General features: G+C 49.3%; 1 protein-coding gene across 1 annotated transcript in view; it reads left to right on the top strand.

Annotated features, from left to right (window-relative positions):
• The window catches only part of PLCG1 (phospholipase C gamma 1), a gene marked incomplete in the record, with an annotated part of 93,941 nt that extends 78,124 nt beyond the window's left edge, over positions 1-15,817 (top strand). The window contains 7 exon segments of the mRNA XM_056547648.1: positions 5,007-5,231; positions 5,867-6,012; positions 6,397-6,511; positions 7,389-7,550; positions 7,671-7,759; positions 7,844-8,010; positions 14,757-15,817. Coding sequence (XP_056403623.1) covers positions 5,007-5,231; positions 5,867-6,012; positions 6,397-6,511; positions 7,389-7,550; positions 7,671-7,759; positions 7,844-8,010; positions 14,757-14,799 — 947 coding nt within the window.
• Positions 15,818-16,646: the final 829 nt, after the last annotated feature.

Here is a 16,646-nt window from a genome sequence, read left to right on the forward strand (position 1 = left end):
GTGGGTGGGTCCTCGGTGACATCATGGCGGTCTGGTTATGGTGGGTGGATCCTTGGTGACATCATGGCGGTCTGGTTATGGTGGGTGGGTCCTCGGTGACATCACGGCGGTCTGGTTATAGTGGGTGGGTCCTCGGTGACATCATGGTGGTCTGGTTATGATGGGTGGATCCTCGGTGACATCATGGCAGTCTGGTTATGGTGGGTGGATCCTTGGTGACATCATGACGGTCTGGTTTTGGTGGGTGGATCCTCGGTGACATCATGGCGGTCTGGTTATGGTGGGTGGGTCCTCGGTGATATCATGTCGGTCTGGTTATGGTGGGTGGGTCCTCGGTGACATCATGGCGGTCTGGTTATGGTGGGTGGATCCTCGGTGACATCATGACGGTCTGGTTATGGTGGGTGGATCCTTGGTGACATCATGACGGTCTGGTTTTGGTGGGTGGATCCTCGGTGACATCATGGCGGTCTGGTTATGGTGGGTGGGTCCTCGGTGATATCATGTCGGTCTGGTTATGGTGGGTGGATCCTTGGTGACATCATGACGGTCTGGTTATGGTGGGTGGATCCTTGGTGACATCATGGCGGTCTGGTTATGGTGGGTGGATCCTCGGTGACATCATGGCTGTCTGGTTATGGTGGGTGGGTCCTCGGTGACATCATGGCTGTCTGGTTATGGTGGGTGGGTCCTCGGTGACATCATGGCTATCTGGTTATGGTGGGTGGGTCCTCAGTGACATCACGGCGGTCTGGTTTTAGTGGGTGCGTCCTCAGTGACATCATGGCGGTCTGGTTATGGTGGGTGGGTCCTCGGTGACATCACGGCGGTCTGGTTATGGTGGGTGGGTCCTCGGTGACATCATGGCGGTCTGGTTATGGTGGGTGGGTCCTCGGTGACATCATGGCGGTCTGGTTATGGTGGGTGGATCCTCGGTGACATCATGACGGTCTGGTTATGGTGGGTGGGTCCTCGGTGACATCATGGCGGTCTGGTTATGGTGGGTGGATCCTTGGTGACATCATGGCGGTCTGGTTATGGTGGGTGGGTCCTCGGTGACATCACGGCGGTCTGGTTATAGTGGGTGGGTCCTCGGTGACATCATGGTGGTCTGGTTATGATGGGTGGATCCTCGGTGACATCATGGCGGTCTGGTTATGGTGGGTGGATCCTTGGTGACATCATGACGGTCTGGTTTTGGTGGGTGGATCCTCGGTGACATCATGACGGTCTGGTTATGGTGGGTGGATCCTTGGTGACATCATGACGGTCTGGTTTTGGTGGGTGGATCCTCGGTGACATCATGGCGGTCTGGTTATGGTGGGTGGGTCCTCGGTGATATCATGTCGGTCTGGTTATGGTGGGTGGATCCTTGGTGACATCATGACGGTCTGGTTATGGTGGGTGGATTCTTGGTGACATCATGGCGGTCTGGTTGTGGGTGGATCCTCGGTGACATCATGGCTGTCTGGTTATGGTGGGTGGGTCCTCGGTGACATCATGGCTGTCTGGTTATGGTGGGTGGGTCCTCGGTGACATCATGGCTATCTGGTTATGGTGGGTGGGTCCTCAGTGACATCACGGCGGTCTGGTTTTAGTGGGTGCGTCCTCAGTGACATCATGGCGGTCTGGTTATGGTGGGTGGGTCCTCGGTGACATCACGGCGGTCTGGTTATGGTGGGTGGGTCCTCGGTGACATCATGGCGGTCTGGTTATGGTGGGTGGGTCCTCGGTGACATCACGGCGGTCTGGTTATGGTGGGTGGGTCCTCGGTGACATCATGGCTATCTGGTTATGGTGGGTGGGTCCTCAGTGACATCACGGCGGTCTGGTTATAGTGGGTGGGTCCTCAGTGACATCACGGTGGTCTGGTTATAGTGGGTGGGTCCTCGGTGACATCACGGCGGTCTGGTTATAGTGGGTGGGTCCTCAGTGACATCATGACGGTCTGCTTATGGTGGGTGGATCCTCGGTGACATCATGGCTGTCTGGTTATGGTGGGTGGGTCCTCGGTGACATCATGGCTATCTGGTTATGGTGGGTCCTCGGTGACATCATGGCGGTCTAGTTATGGTGGGTGGATCCTCGGTGACATCATGGCGGTCTGGTTATGGTGGGTGGATCCTTGGTGACATCATGGCGGTCTGGTTATGGTGGGTGGATCCTTGGTGACATCATGGCGTTCTGGTTATGGTGGGTGGATCCTCGGTGACATGATGGCGGTCTGGTTATGGTGGGTGGATCCTTGGTGACATCATGGTGGTCTGGTTATGGTGGGTGGATCCTCGGTGACAACATGGCAGTCTGGTTATGGTGGGTGGATCCTTGGTGACATCATGGTGGTCTGGTTATGGTGGGTGGATCCTCGGTGACATCATGGCGTTCTGGTTATGGTGGGTGGATCCTCGGTGACATGATGGCGGTCTGGTTATGGTGGGTGGATCCTTGGTGACATCATGGCGGTCTGGTTATGGTGAGTGGATCCTCGGTGACATCATGGCGGTCTGGTTATGGTGGGTGGGTCCTCGGTGACAACATGGCTGTCTGGTTATGGTGGGTGGGTCCTCGATGACATCATGGTGGTCTGGTTATGGTGGGAGGATATTGGGCGGATCCTCGATGACATAATGACGGTCTGGTTATGGTGGGAGGATATTGGGTGGATCCTCGGTGACATCATGGCGGTCTGGTTATGGTGGGTGGGTCCTCGGTGACATCATGACGGTCTGGTTATGGTGGGTGGGTCCTTGGTGACATCATGGCGGTCTGGTTATGGTGGGAGAATATTGGGTGGGTCCTCCGTGACATCATGGTGGTCAGGTTATGGTGGGAGGATCCTCGGTGACGACATGGCGGTCTGGTTATGGTGCGAGGATATTGGGCGGATCCTCGGTGACATCATGGCGGTCTGGTTATGGTGGGAGAATATTGGGTGGGTCCTTGGTGACATCATGGCGGTCTGGTTATGGTGGGAGGATATTCGGGGGATCCTCGGTGACATCATGGTGGTCTGGTTATGGTGGGAGCATATTGGGCGGATCCTCGGTGACATCATGCCTGTCTGGTTATGGTGGGAGGATATTGGGAAGATCCTCGGTGACATCGTGGGGGTCTGGTTATGGTGGGAGGATATTGGGCGGATCCTGGTTATGGTGGGTGGGTCCTCGGTGACATCACGGCAGTCTGGTTATGGTGGGTGGGTCCTCGGTGACATCATGACGGTCTGGTTATGGTGGGTGGGTCCTCGGTGACATCATGGCGTTCTGGTTATGGTGGGTGGATCCTCGGTGACATGATGGCGGTCTGGTTATGGTGGGTGGATCCTTGGTGACATCATGGCGGTCTGGTTATGGTGAGTGGATCCTCGGTGACATCATGGCGGTCTGGTTATGGTGGGTGGGTCCTCGGTGACAACATGGCTGTCTGGTTATGGTGGGTGGGTCCTCAATGACATCATGGTGGTCTGGTTATGGTGGGAGGATATTGGGCGGATCCTCGGTGACATCATGGCGGTCTGGTTATGGTGGGAGGATATTGGGCGAATCCTCGATGACATCATGACGGTCTGGTTATGGTGGGAGGATATTGGGTGGATCCTCGGTGACATCATGGCGGTCTGGTTATGGTGGGTGGGTCCTCGGTGACATCATGACGGTCTGGTTATGGTGGGTGGGTCCTTGGTGACATCATGTCGGTCTGGTTATGGTGGGTGGGTCCTCGGTGACATCATGGTGGTCAGGTTATGGTGGGAGGATATTGGGAGGATCCTCGGTGACGACATGGCGGTCTGGTTATGGTGCGAGGATATTGGGCGGATCCTCGGTGACATCATGGCGGTCTGGTTATGGTGGGTGGGTCCTCAATGACATCATGGTGGTCTGGTTATGGTGGGAGGATATTGGGCGGATCCTCGGTGACATCATGGCGGTCTGGTTATGGTGGGAGGATATTGGGCGGATCCTCGATGACATCATGACGGTCTGGTTATGGTGGGAGGATATTGGGTGGATCCTCGGTGACATCATGGCGGTCTGGTTATGGTGGGTGGGTCCTCGGTGACATCATGACGGTCTGGTTATGGTGGGTGGGTCCTTGGTGACATCATGGCGGTCTGGTTATGGTGGGTGGGTCCTCGGTGACATCATGGTGGTCAGGTTATGGTGGGAGGATATTGGGAGGATCCTCGGTGACGACATAGCGGTCTGGTTATGGTGCGAGGATATTGGGCGGATCCTCGGTGACATCATGGCGGTCTGGTTATGGTGGGAGAATATTGGGTGGGTCCTTGGTGACATCATGGCGGTCTGGTTATGGTGGGAGGATATTCGGGGGATCCTCGGTGACATCATGGTGGTCTGGTTATGGTGGGAGGATATTGGGCGGATCCTCGGTGACATCATGGTGGTCTGGTTATGGTGGGAGGATATTGGGAGGATCCTTGGTGACATCATGCCGGTCTGGTTATGGTGGGAGGATATTGGGAAGATCCTCGTTGACATCGTGGGGGTCTGGTTATGGTGGGAGGATATTCGGGGGATCCTCGGTGACATCATGGTGGTCTGGTTATGGTGGGAGGATATTGGGCGGATCCTGGTTATGGTGGGAGGATATTGGGCGGTCTGGTTATGGTGGTAGGATATTGAGTGGGTCCTTGGTGACATCATGGCGGTCTGGTTATGGTGGGAGGATATTCGGGGGATCCTCGGTGACATCATGGTGGTCTGGTCATGGTGGGAGGATATTGGGCGGATCCTGGTTATGGTGGGAGGATATTGGGCGGTCTGGTTATGGTGGGAGGATATTGGGTGGGTCCTTGGTGACATCATGGCGGTCTGGTTATGGTGGGAGGATATTCGGGGGATCCTCGGTGACATCATGGTGGTCTGGTTATGGTGGGAGGATATTGGGCGGATCCTGGTTATGGTGGGAGGATATTGGGCGGTCTGGTTATGGTGGGAGGATAGTGGATCCTCTGTGACGTCCTGGGTATGTTCTGTCCCCCCCAGAGATCGGCACGGAGCGGGCGTGTTACCGGGACATGTCCTCATTCCCCGAAACCAAAGCGGAGAAGTATGTGAACAAGCAGAAGGGCAAGAAGTTCCTGCAGTACAATCGGCGGCAGCTCTCCCGTATATACCCCAAAGGCCAACGCTTGGATTCCTCCAACTACGACCCATTGAACATGTGGATATGTGGCAGCCAGTTGGTGGCGCTCAACTTCCAGACACCAGGTAACTTTTTATTTTATTTTTACCTTATCTGATTCTTGTACTTGGTTGAGCGCCCCCCCCCCCCCCCCCCCCCCCCCATATATAGTATGTAGGACCCCCCCTGGAGGTAGGGGGACCCTTCCCTGGAGGTAGGTGGGCCCTTCCCCGGAGGTAGGTGGGCTCTTCCCCGGAGGTAGGTGGGCTCTTCCCCGAAGGTAGGTGGGCCCTTCCCCGGAGGTAGGTGGGCCCTTCCCCGGAGGTAGGTGGACCCTTCTCTGGAGGTAGGTGGACACGATGACATCACTCTGTGCATATACCTGAGGAAGAGATTCTTCTGCCCTCTAGTGGCCTTAGGCAGTGTCACTAGAGGCTGGAGTTCATGCTGTGCCACAGGTATCCTAATGGATCCAATCGCCATCTTCCCCACTGGAACGCTGCGGCACCCCTGGTGGGTTGTGACTCTCCGGTGTGGAACCGCTGGCGAATAAAATGATGCTGCGGCCCGGGGGTTCCCTCTCTATTGGGCTTAGGAACAATTGTAAAAACAATGCGATCAGCTGACAATCCAGTTTGCCCTATAACCTGTGGGGCCGATCATCCGGTGTCCTGGGGCCCGAAGTCTTATTGTCCTAATTTCTCCATCTTCTATCCCTCAGACAAGCCCATGCAGATGAACCAGGCTCTGTTCCAGTCCGGCGGCCGCTGCGGTTACGTGTTTCAGCCGAGCAGCATGAGAGAAGAAATGTTCGACCCGTTTGACAAATGTTCCGTTCACATCGAGCCGATCATCATCTGTGTGGAGGTAATGGAGGCTGGGACCAACTCTACCGTATATAACACGTGGGCCGCGGCCGGACTCTACCGTATATATATATAACACGTGGGCCGCGGCCGGACTCTACCGTATATATAGAACACGTGGGCCGCGGCCGGACTCTACCGTATATAACACATTGGCCGCGGCCAGACTCTACCATATATATGTAACACATTGGCCGCGGCCAGACTCTACCATATATATGTAACACATTGGCCGCGGCCGGACTCTACCGTATATAACACATTGGCCGCAGCCGGACTCTACCATATATATGTAACACATTGGTCGCAGCCGGACTCTACCATATATATGTAACACATGGGCCGCGGCCGGTCAGGACTGTCATGACTTCCTTCTCGTTCACAGATCCTGGGTGCAAGACATTTACCCAAAAACGGCCGAGGGATCGTGTGCCCCTTTGTTGAGGTGGAAGTTTGTGGGGCAGAATATGACAATGCCAAAGTCAAAACAGAGATAGTAGGTAAGACGTGCCGAGCTGGTGCCGTGGACTTCAAAATATTGCAGAACTACAAATCCCAGCATGCTCGGCTGTAGCATCATTTTATCTGGAGCTCCCTCCTTCCCCCTCCATAGACTTGTATTACTTGTCTGGAGCTCCCTCCTCCCCCTCCATAGACTTATATTACTTGTCTGGAGCTCCCTCCTCCATAGACTTGTATTACTTATCTGGAGCTCCCTCCTCCCCCCTCCATAGACTTGTATTACTTGTCTGGAGCTCCCTCCTCCCTCCTCCATAGACTTATATTACTTGTCTGGAGCTCCCTCCTCCATAGACTTGTATTACTTGTCTGGAGCTCCCTCCTCCATAGACTTATCTGGAGATCCCTCCTTCCTCCTCCATAGACTTGTATTACTTGTCTGGAGCTTCCTTCTTCCTCCTCCATAGACTTATATTACTTATCTGGAGCTCCCTCTGCCATAGACTTGTATTACTTGTCTGGAGCTCCCGCCTCCATAGACTTGTATTACTTGTCTGGAGCTCCCGCCTCCATAGACTTATATTACTTATCTGGAGCTCCCTCCTTCCCCCTCCATAGACTTATATTACTTGGCTGAAGCTCCCTCCTTCCCCCTCCATAGACTTATATTACTTGTCTGGTGCTCCCTCCTCCATAGACTTATATTACTTGTTTGGAAATCGCCCCCAGGAGGAGTAAGAGGGATGTTTTATAACAGAGGAAAGAAACATTTTTCTCTAATAAGATATATTACATAGTTTCTTGTATTTGGTTGTACTATTGTTCTATGCAGTTTGCTCACATGACACGCGCCTAGTTTATTTGTAATATTGTTTATTGTTGTATTTTCTCTCATGGTCTCTTTGGTTTTCCCGGCAGTGGACAATGGTCTGAACCCCGTCTGGCCCCAGAAGCCCTTCCAGTTTCTTATCGCCAATCCAGAGTTCGCCTTCCTGCGGTTTGTGGTCTATGAAGAAGACATGTTCAGTGATCAGAACTTTCTGGCCCAGGCGTCCTTTGTGGTCCGCGGGCTGAAAACAGGTGCAGTAATAACGGAGATGTTATATAGATAGTGATGGTATATAGATGGTATACAGATACTATACAGCAGGGGCGCCTAATGGTATATCCTGGAGGGCGTCATGTTTGTCCTTGTTGCAGGTTTCAGAGCCGTCCCCCTGAAGAACAATTACTCAGAGGACCTGGAGCTGGCGTCACTTCTCATCCGGTTAGACATCTACTCCAGTAAGGTAAGAAGCTGTGAGGGGGGGCACTTACTTTAGTCCTGGCAGGGTCTTCTGTAGTGACCACCTCATGTTACTATTATATCTTAGCAGGAGAATGGTGAGCTGAACGGGGCCTCTGCACCCCGGGAGCGCGTCAGTGATTCCTCCGGGAGGCTGCGCGAGGGCTTCGTTGATTCTTCTCGATATGCTGCGCACCAGATGGATGATTTCCGAATCCCTCAAGAATTTACAGATGGTTTAGATAGAGACAAGAGGTAAATACAAAGCTGTTCGTTAGAGGGTGTAAAGGCCATGGACACCTGCAAAAAGTATTGGGGGGAATATCCATAGGTCTTTATTAGAGATTTTGCTTAATTTCTCTATTTCAGCCTCTGCCTTTGCTGTGTGAGCTATTTCCCCCTATACCTGTACACATCCTATATGATCCCCCTGTAGACTGCCTTGTATCTGCTCTCCTCTCTATACCTGTACACATCCTATATGATTCTCCCTGTAGACTGCCTTGTATCTGCTCTCTTCTCTATACCTGTACACATCCTATATGATCCCCCTGTAGACTGCCTTGTATCTGCTCTCCTCTCTATATACCTGTACACATCCTATATGATTCCCCCTGTAGACTGCCTTGTATCTGCTCTCCTCTCTATATACCTGTACACATCCTATATGATTCCCCCTGTAGATTGCCTTGTATCTGCTCTCCTCTCTATATACCTGTACACATCCTATATGATTACCCCTGCAGACAGCCTTGTATCTGCTCTCCTCTCTATATACCTGTACACATCCTATATGATTCCCCCTGTAGACTGCCTTGTATCTGCTCTCCTCTATATACCTGTACACATCCTATATGATTCCCCCTATAGACTGCCTTGTATCTGCTCTCCTCAATACACCTGTACACATCCTATATGATGCTCCCTGTAGACTTCCTTGTATCTGCTCTCCTCTCTATACCTGTACACATGCTATGATTCTCCCTGTACACTACCTTTTATCTCTTCTCTATATACCTGTACACATCCTATATGATTCCCCTTGTAGACTGCCTTGTATCTGCTCTCCTCTCTATACCTGTACACATCCTATATGATTCCCCTTGTATCTGCTCTCCTCTCTATACCTGTACACATCCTATATGATTCCCCCTGTAGACTGCCTTGTATCTGCTCTCCTCTCTATACACCTTTACACATCCTATATGATTCTCCCTGTAGACTGCCTTGTATCTACTCTCCTCTCTATACCTGTACACATCCTATATGATTCTCCCTGTAGACTGCCTTGTATCTGCTCTCCTCTCTATACCTGCACACATCCTATATGATTCTCCCTGTAGACTGCCTTGTATCTGCTCTCCTCTCTATACCTGTACACATCCTATATGATTCTCCCTGTAGACTGCCTTGTATCTGCTCTCCTCTATTTACCTGTACACATCCTATATGATTCCCCCTGTAGACTACTGCCTTGTATTTGCTCTCCTCTCTATACCTGTACACATCCTATATGATTCCCCCTGTAGACTGCCTTGTATGTGCTCTCCTCTCTATACCTGCATACATCCTATATGATTCTCCCTGTAGACTGCCTTGTATCTTCTCTCAATATACCTGTACACATCCTATATGATTCTCCCTGTAGACTGCCTTGTATCTGCTCTCCTCTATTTACCTGTACACATCCTATATGATTCCCCCTGTAGACTGCCTTGTATCTGCTCTCCTCTCTATATACCTGTACACATCCTATATGATTCCCCCTGTAGACTGCCTTGTATCTGCTCTCCTCTCTATATACCTGTACACATCCTATATTATTCCCCCTGTAGATTGCCTTGTATCTGCTCTCCTCTCTATATACCTGTACACATCCTATATGATTACCCCTGCAGACTGCCTTGTATCTGCTCTCCTCTCTATACCTGTTCACATCCTATATGATTCTCCTTGTAGACTGCCTTGTATCTGCTCTCCTCTCTATACCTGTACACATCCTATATGATTCCCCCTATAGACTGCCTTGTATCTGCTCTCCTCTATTTACCTGTACACATCCTATATGATTCCCCCTGTAGACTACTGCCTTGTATCTGCTCTCCTCTCTATACCTGTACACATCCTATATGATTCCCCGTGTAGACTGCCTTGTATCTGCTCTCCTCTCTATACCTGTACACATCCTATATGATTCCCCTTGTATCTGCTCTCCTCTCTATACCTGTACACATCCTATATGATTCCCCCTGTAGACTGCCTTGTATCTGCTCTCCTCTCTATACACCTTTACACATCCTATATGATTCTCCCTGTAGACTGCCTTGTATCTACTCTCCTCTCTATACCTGTACACATCCTATATGATTCTCCCTGTAGACTGCCTTGTATCTGCTCTCCTCTCTATACCTGTACACATCCTATATGATTCTCCCTGTAGACTGCCTTGTACCTGCTCTCCTCTCTATACCTGTACACATCCTATATGATTCTCCCTGTAGACTGCCTTGTATCTGCTCTCCTCTATTTACCTGTACACATCCTATATGATTCCCCCTGTAGACTACTGCCTTGTATTTGCTCTCCTCTCTATACCTGTACACATCCTATATGATTCCCCCTGTAGACTGCCTTGTATCTGCTCTCCTCTCTATATACCTGTACACATCCTATATGATTCCCCCTGTAGACTGCCTTGTATCTGCTCTCCTCTCTATATACCTGTACACATCCTATATTATTCCCCCTGTAGATTGCCTTGTATCTGCTCTCCTCTCTATATACCTGTACACATCCTATATGATTACCCCTGCAGACTGCCTTGTATCTGCTCTCCTCTCTATACCTGTTCACATCCTATATGATTCTCCTTGTAGACTGCCTTGTATCTGCTCTCCTCTCTATACCTGTACACATCCTATATGATTCCCCCTATAGACTGCCTTGTATCTGCTCTCCTCTATTTACCTGTACACATCCTATATGATTCCCCCTGTAGACTACTGCCTTGTATCTGCTCTCCTCTCTATACCTGTACACATCCTATATGATTCCCCCTGTAGACAGCCTTGTATCTGCTCTCCTCTCTATACCTGCATACATCCTATATGATTCTCCCTGTAGACTGCCTTGTATCTGCTCTCAATATACCTGTACACATCCTATATGATTCCCCCTGTAGATTGCCTTGTATCTGCTCTCCTCTCTATATACCTGTACACATCCTATATGATTACCCCTGCAGACTGCCTTGTATCTGCTCTCCTCTCTATACCTGTTCACATCCTATATGATTCTCCTTGTAGACTGCCTTGTATCTGCTCTCCTCTCTATACCTGTACACATCCTATATGATTCCCCCTATAGACTGCCTTGTATCTGCTCTCCTCTATTTACCTGTACACATCCTATATGATTCCCCCTGTAGACTGCCTTGTATCTGCTCTCCTCTCTATACCTGTACACATCCTATATGATTCTCCCTGTAGACTGCCTTGTATCTGCTCTCCTCTATTTACCTTAACACATCCTAAATGATTCCCCCTGTAGACTACTGCCTTGTATCTCCTCTCCTCTCTATACCTGTACACATCCTATATGATCCCCCTGTAGACTGCCTTGTATCTGCTCTCTCTATACCTGTACACATCCTATATGATTCCCCCTGTAGACTGCCTTGTATTTTCTCTCCTCTCTATACCTGTACACATCCTATATGATTCTCCCTGTAGACTGCCTTGTATATGCTCTCCTCTATTTACCTTAACACATCCTAAATGATTCCCCCTGTAGACTACTGCCTTGTATCTCCTCTCCTCTCTATACCTGTACACATCCTATATGATCCCCCTGTAGACTGCCTTGTATCTGCTCTCCTCTCTATACCTGTACACATTCTATATGATTCCCCCTGTAGACTGCCTTGTATTTTCTCCCCTCTCTATACCTGTACACATCCTATATGATTCCCCCTGTAGACTGCCTTGTATCTGCTCTCCTCTCTATACCTGTACACATCCTATATGATTCTCCCTGTAGACTGCCTTGTATATGCTCTCCTCTATTTACCTTAACACATCCTAAATGATTCCCCCTGTAGACTACTGCCTTGTATCTCCTCTCCTCTCTATACCTGTACACATCCTATATGATCCCCCTGTAGACTGCCTTGTATCTGCTCTCCTCTCTATACCTGTACACATCCTATATGATTCTCCCTGTAGACTGCCTTGTATTTTCTCTCCTCTCTATACCTGTACACATCCTATATGATTCTCCCTGTAGACTGCCTTGTATCTACTCTCCTTTCTATACCTGTACACATCCTATATGATTCCCCTGTAGACTACCTTGTATCTGCTCTCCTCTCTATACCTGTACACATCCTATATGATTCTCCCTGTAGACTGCCTTGTATCTGCTCTCCTCTCTATACCTGTACACATCCTATATGATTCTCCCTGTAGACTGCCTTGTATCTGCTCTCCTCTCTATACCTGTACACATCCTATATGATTCTCCCTGTAGACTGCCTTGTATCTACTCTCCTTTCTATACCTGTACACATCCTATATGATTCCCCTGTAGACTACCTTGTATCTGCTCTCCTCTCTATACCTGTACACATCCTATATGATTCTCCCTGTAGACTGCCTTGTATCTGCTCTCCTCTATATACCTGTACACATCCTATATGATTCCCCCTGTAGACTGCCTTGTATCTGCTCTCCTCTCTATACATGTACACATCCTATATGATTCTCCCTGTAGACTGCCTTGTATCTGCTCTCCTCTCTATACCTGTACAGATCCTATATGATTCCCCTGTAGACTGCCTTGTATCTACTCTCCTCTCTATACCTGTACACATCCTATATGATTCCCCCTATAGACTGCCTTGTATCTGCTCTCCTCAATACACCTGTACACATCCTATATGATGTTCCCTGTAGACTGCCTTGTATCTGCTCTCCTCTCTATACCTGTACACATGCTATGATCCTCCCTGTAGACTACTTTTTATCTCCTCTCTATATACCTGTACACATCCTATATGATCCCCCTGTAGACTGCCTTGTATCTGCTCTCCTCTCTATACCTGTACACATCCTATATGATTCCCCCTGTAGACTGCCTTGTATTTTCTCTCCTCTATACCTGTACACATCCTATATGATTCCCCCTGTAGACTGCTTTGTATCTGCTCTCCTCTCTATACCTGTACACATCCTATATGATTCTCCCTGTAGACTGCCTTGTATATGCTCTCCTCTATTTACCTTAACACATCCTAAATGATTCCCCCTGTAGACTGCCTTGTATCTCCTCTCCTCTCTATACCTGTACACATCCTATATGATTCTCCCTGTAGACTGCCTTGTATCTGCTCTCCTCTCTATACCTGTACACATCCTATATGATTCCCCTGTAGACTGCCTTGTATCTACTCTCCTCTCTATACCTGTACACATCCTATATGATTCCCCCTATAGACTGCCTTGTATCTGCTCTCCTCAATACACCTGTACACATCCTGTATGATTCCCCTGTAGACTGCCTTGTATCTGATCTCCTCTCTATATACCTGTACACATCCTATATGATTCCCCCTATAGACTGCCTTGTATCTGCTCTCTTCTCTATACCTGTACACATCCTATATGGTTCTCCCTGTAGAATGCCTTGTATCTGCTCTCCTCTCTATGCCTGTACACATCTTATATGATCCCCCTGTAGACTGCCTTGTATCTGCTCTCCTCTATATACCTGTACACATCCTATATGATTCCCCTTGTAGACTGCCTTGTATCTGCTCTCTTCTATATACTTGTACACATCCTATATGATCCCCCTGTAGACTGCCTTGTATCTGCTCGCCTCTCTATACCTGTACACATCCTATATGATTCCCCTTGTAGACTGCCTTGTATCTGCTCTCCTCTCTATACCTGTACACATCCTATATGATCCCCCTGTAGACTGCCTTGTATCTGCTCTCCTCTCTATACCTGTACACATCCTATATGATTCCCCCTGTAGACTGCCTTGTATCTGCTCTCCTCTCTATACCTGTACACATCATATATGGTTCTCCCTGTAGACTGCCTTGTATCTGCTTTCCTCTATATACCTGTACACATCATATATGGTTCTCCCTGTAGACTGCCTTGTATCTGCTCTCCTCTCTATACCTGTACACATCCTATATGATTCCCCCTGTAGACTGCCTTGTATCTGCTCTCCTCTCGATACCTGTACACATCCTATATGATCCCCCTGTAGACTGCCTTGTATCTGCTCTCCTCTCTATACCTGTACACATCATATATGGTTCTCCCTGTAGACTGCCTTGTATCTGCTCTCCTCTCTATACCTGTATACATCATATATGGTTCTCCCTGTAGACTGCCTTGTATCTGCTCTCCTCTCTATACCTGTACACATCCTATACGATTCCCCCTGTAGACTGCCTTGTATCTGCTCTCCTCTCTATACCTGTACACATCCTATATGATTCCCCCTGTAGACTGCCTTGTATCTGCTCTCCTCTCGATACCTGTACACATCCTATATGATCCCCCTGTAGACTGCCTTGTATATGCTCTCCTCTCTATACCTGTACACATCATATATGGTTCTCCCTGTAGACTGCCTTGTATCTGCTCTCCTCTCTATACCTGTATACATCATATATGGTTCTCCCTGTAGACTGCCTTGTATCTGCTCTCCTCTCTATACCTGTACACATCCTATACGATTCCCCCTGTAGACTGCCTTGTATCTGCTCTCCTCTCTATCTCCAGCCTGTGTGATCTGTCCTCCAGGGATTTTATGCCGCCCCCCCTGTCCTCAGGTTGTTTGTGGTATTACAACTTAGCTCCATTACCTTCATTGTTACCAAGCTGTAATACCCCACACAGCCTGAGCACAGGGGTAGCGCTGTTTTTCTAATCCCGGTACATTTTGCTTCCACTTGCGCCCTCACTTTCTGTTCCTTACAGGGTCCCTCGGAAGACGCGTCTGAGCGGAGATAACAGACTTTAACCTCCAGGACGCTCGTAGACAGAGGCCGATGCGGTTACAAGAATCCATCTTGGCCCCTGTTGCTGCGGATACCAGTGCCTCCACGTGGACGCCGCTGCCAGGCAGCGCGGTTTTTGCACATTTAGTGTCACGATTTCACACGGACCCCGGACAGGGTCATTTTCTCGCTTTTAGTGTTTCAGACGTTTCCGCTGAGGGAACCATAAAACTGTCGGAACGTTTCCTCTCTGTAACGAACGCCTTGTATATTACTATGGCGGCCGCGCCCAGACACCTGGTCACATGATCTTCTGTCGGAGAAGGAAGAAGCTAAAGGATAATTTGTATCCATGTTCCAGGTATTGTTCAGGTTCCGCACCACATTCCGGGGACTGAAGATTCCGTTTTTTTTGCGTTGCGCCGCCGCCTCGCCGTCGTACTGATGGATTCCATTGCAAGTTTTTCTTTACATTTCATCCTTCACTGGACTGTTTGGCTTCCGGTTGCGTTTTGCTCCCATCTTCATAAAACCAGCAAATCCGGGCGGTTAAAGCGCGAGGATGGCGCCGCCATTGACTACAAGGGAGGTTTTCAGGACCAAGGAAGTTGCTATCGGAGGACCCCTTTAAACCCCTAATAAGTGTTCAGCTGTTTGTTTTATACTTTACTACAGTGGTCACCAAACTGTGGACCCTCCCAGATGCTGCAAAACTACAACTCCCAGCATGCCCGTACAGCCAACGGCTGTCCGGACATGCTGGGAGTTGTAGTTTTGCAACAGCTGGAGGCATGGACTATGCTTGTATTAATAAGTCTATGCCAGTGTCTTCCAACTAAGGCACCTCCAGCTGTTGCAAAACTACAAGTCCCCACCTCCAGAGGATCCGCACTGTCCCTGAAAGGTAAATCAAGACTTTCCTCTCACCAGCCTTTGGCTGTCCGGGCATGCTGGGAGTTGTAGTTTTGCAGCAGGTGGAGGCCCACAGTTAGAGATTGCTGCTGTAGCTCTCCAGCCGTTGCAAAACTACACTACCCAGCATACTCAGATGGCTGGACCAGGCATGCTGGGAGTTGTAGTTTTGCAACATTTTGATGCAAGTCCTATGCCAGTCTGCTGTATTTATGAGCTGGGTGCTGCCCCCCTCAGGTCGGTGTATGCGGTGCCAGGGGGGGGGGGGGACCCCGTCCTCATAAACGCAGCAGAATTTGGGGTCCACGGTTTCATTTCTATTAATCAAAATGTCTTGCGCCATTTCGGCTGCTAGAAGAGGAGGCCGACGCATAGGATGACTCTTCCATCCAGGGGTTTCCAGGATTACAAAAACAGCGCCCCCTTATGTCCTCAGGTTGTGTGCGGTATTGCAGCTTAGTTCCATTAAAGTAAATTTAGCCGAATTGTAATACTGCACACGACCTGAACACAGAGGGGGCGCTGTTTTGTTTTATTATTCCTTAATAATCCTTCTATATAGATGGTTAAAGGCGTTATCCATGATTGGAAAAATAGAGCTCCAAATAAAAAAAACAGCGCCCTCCTATCCTCAGGTTGTGTGCGGTATTACAATGTGGCTCCATTCACTTCAATGGAACTGAGCTGCAATACTGCACACAACCTCAGCATGAGGGGGCGCTGTTTTTTTTTTTTTTTCTTCTTTCTTTAATAAGTTCTGTTTTCTAATCCTAGATATCCCTTTTAATTAACCCTATAAAGTATTGCGGTGGACAGTACGGCCGTATTTGCGCCAATGTTCAGCCGTCATGTGTTCCATGTTATACTCAGTATTGTTCTGTCTTTTTTTGTTACGTTGTTGCCATTGTTATAAAATTATTGGTTCGGCTCTAATGAATGTTGAGTGAGGGGTCGGGGG

Source organism: Hyla sarda, chromosome 12, assembly GCF_029499605.1.
Source record: "Hyla sarda isolate aHylSar1 chromosome 12, aHylSar1.hap1, whole genome shotgun sequence".
NCBI lineage: Eukaryota > Metazoa > Chordata > Amphibia > Anura > Hylidae > Hyla > Hyla sarda.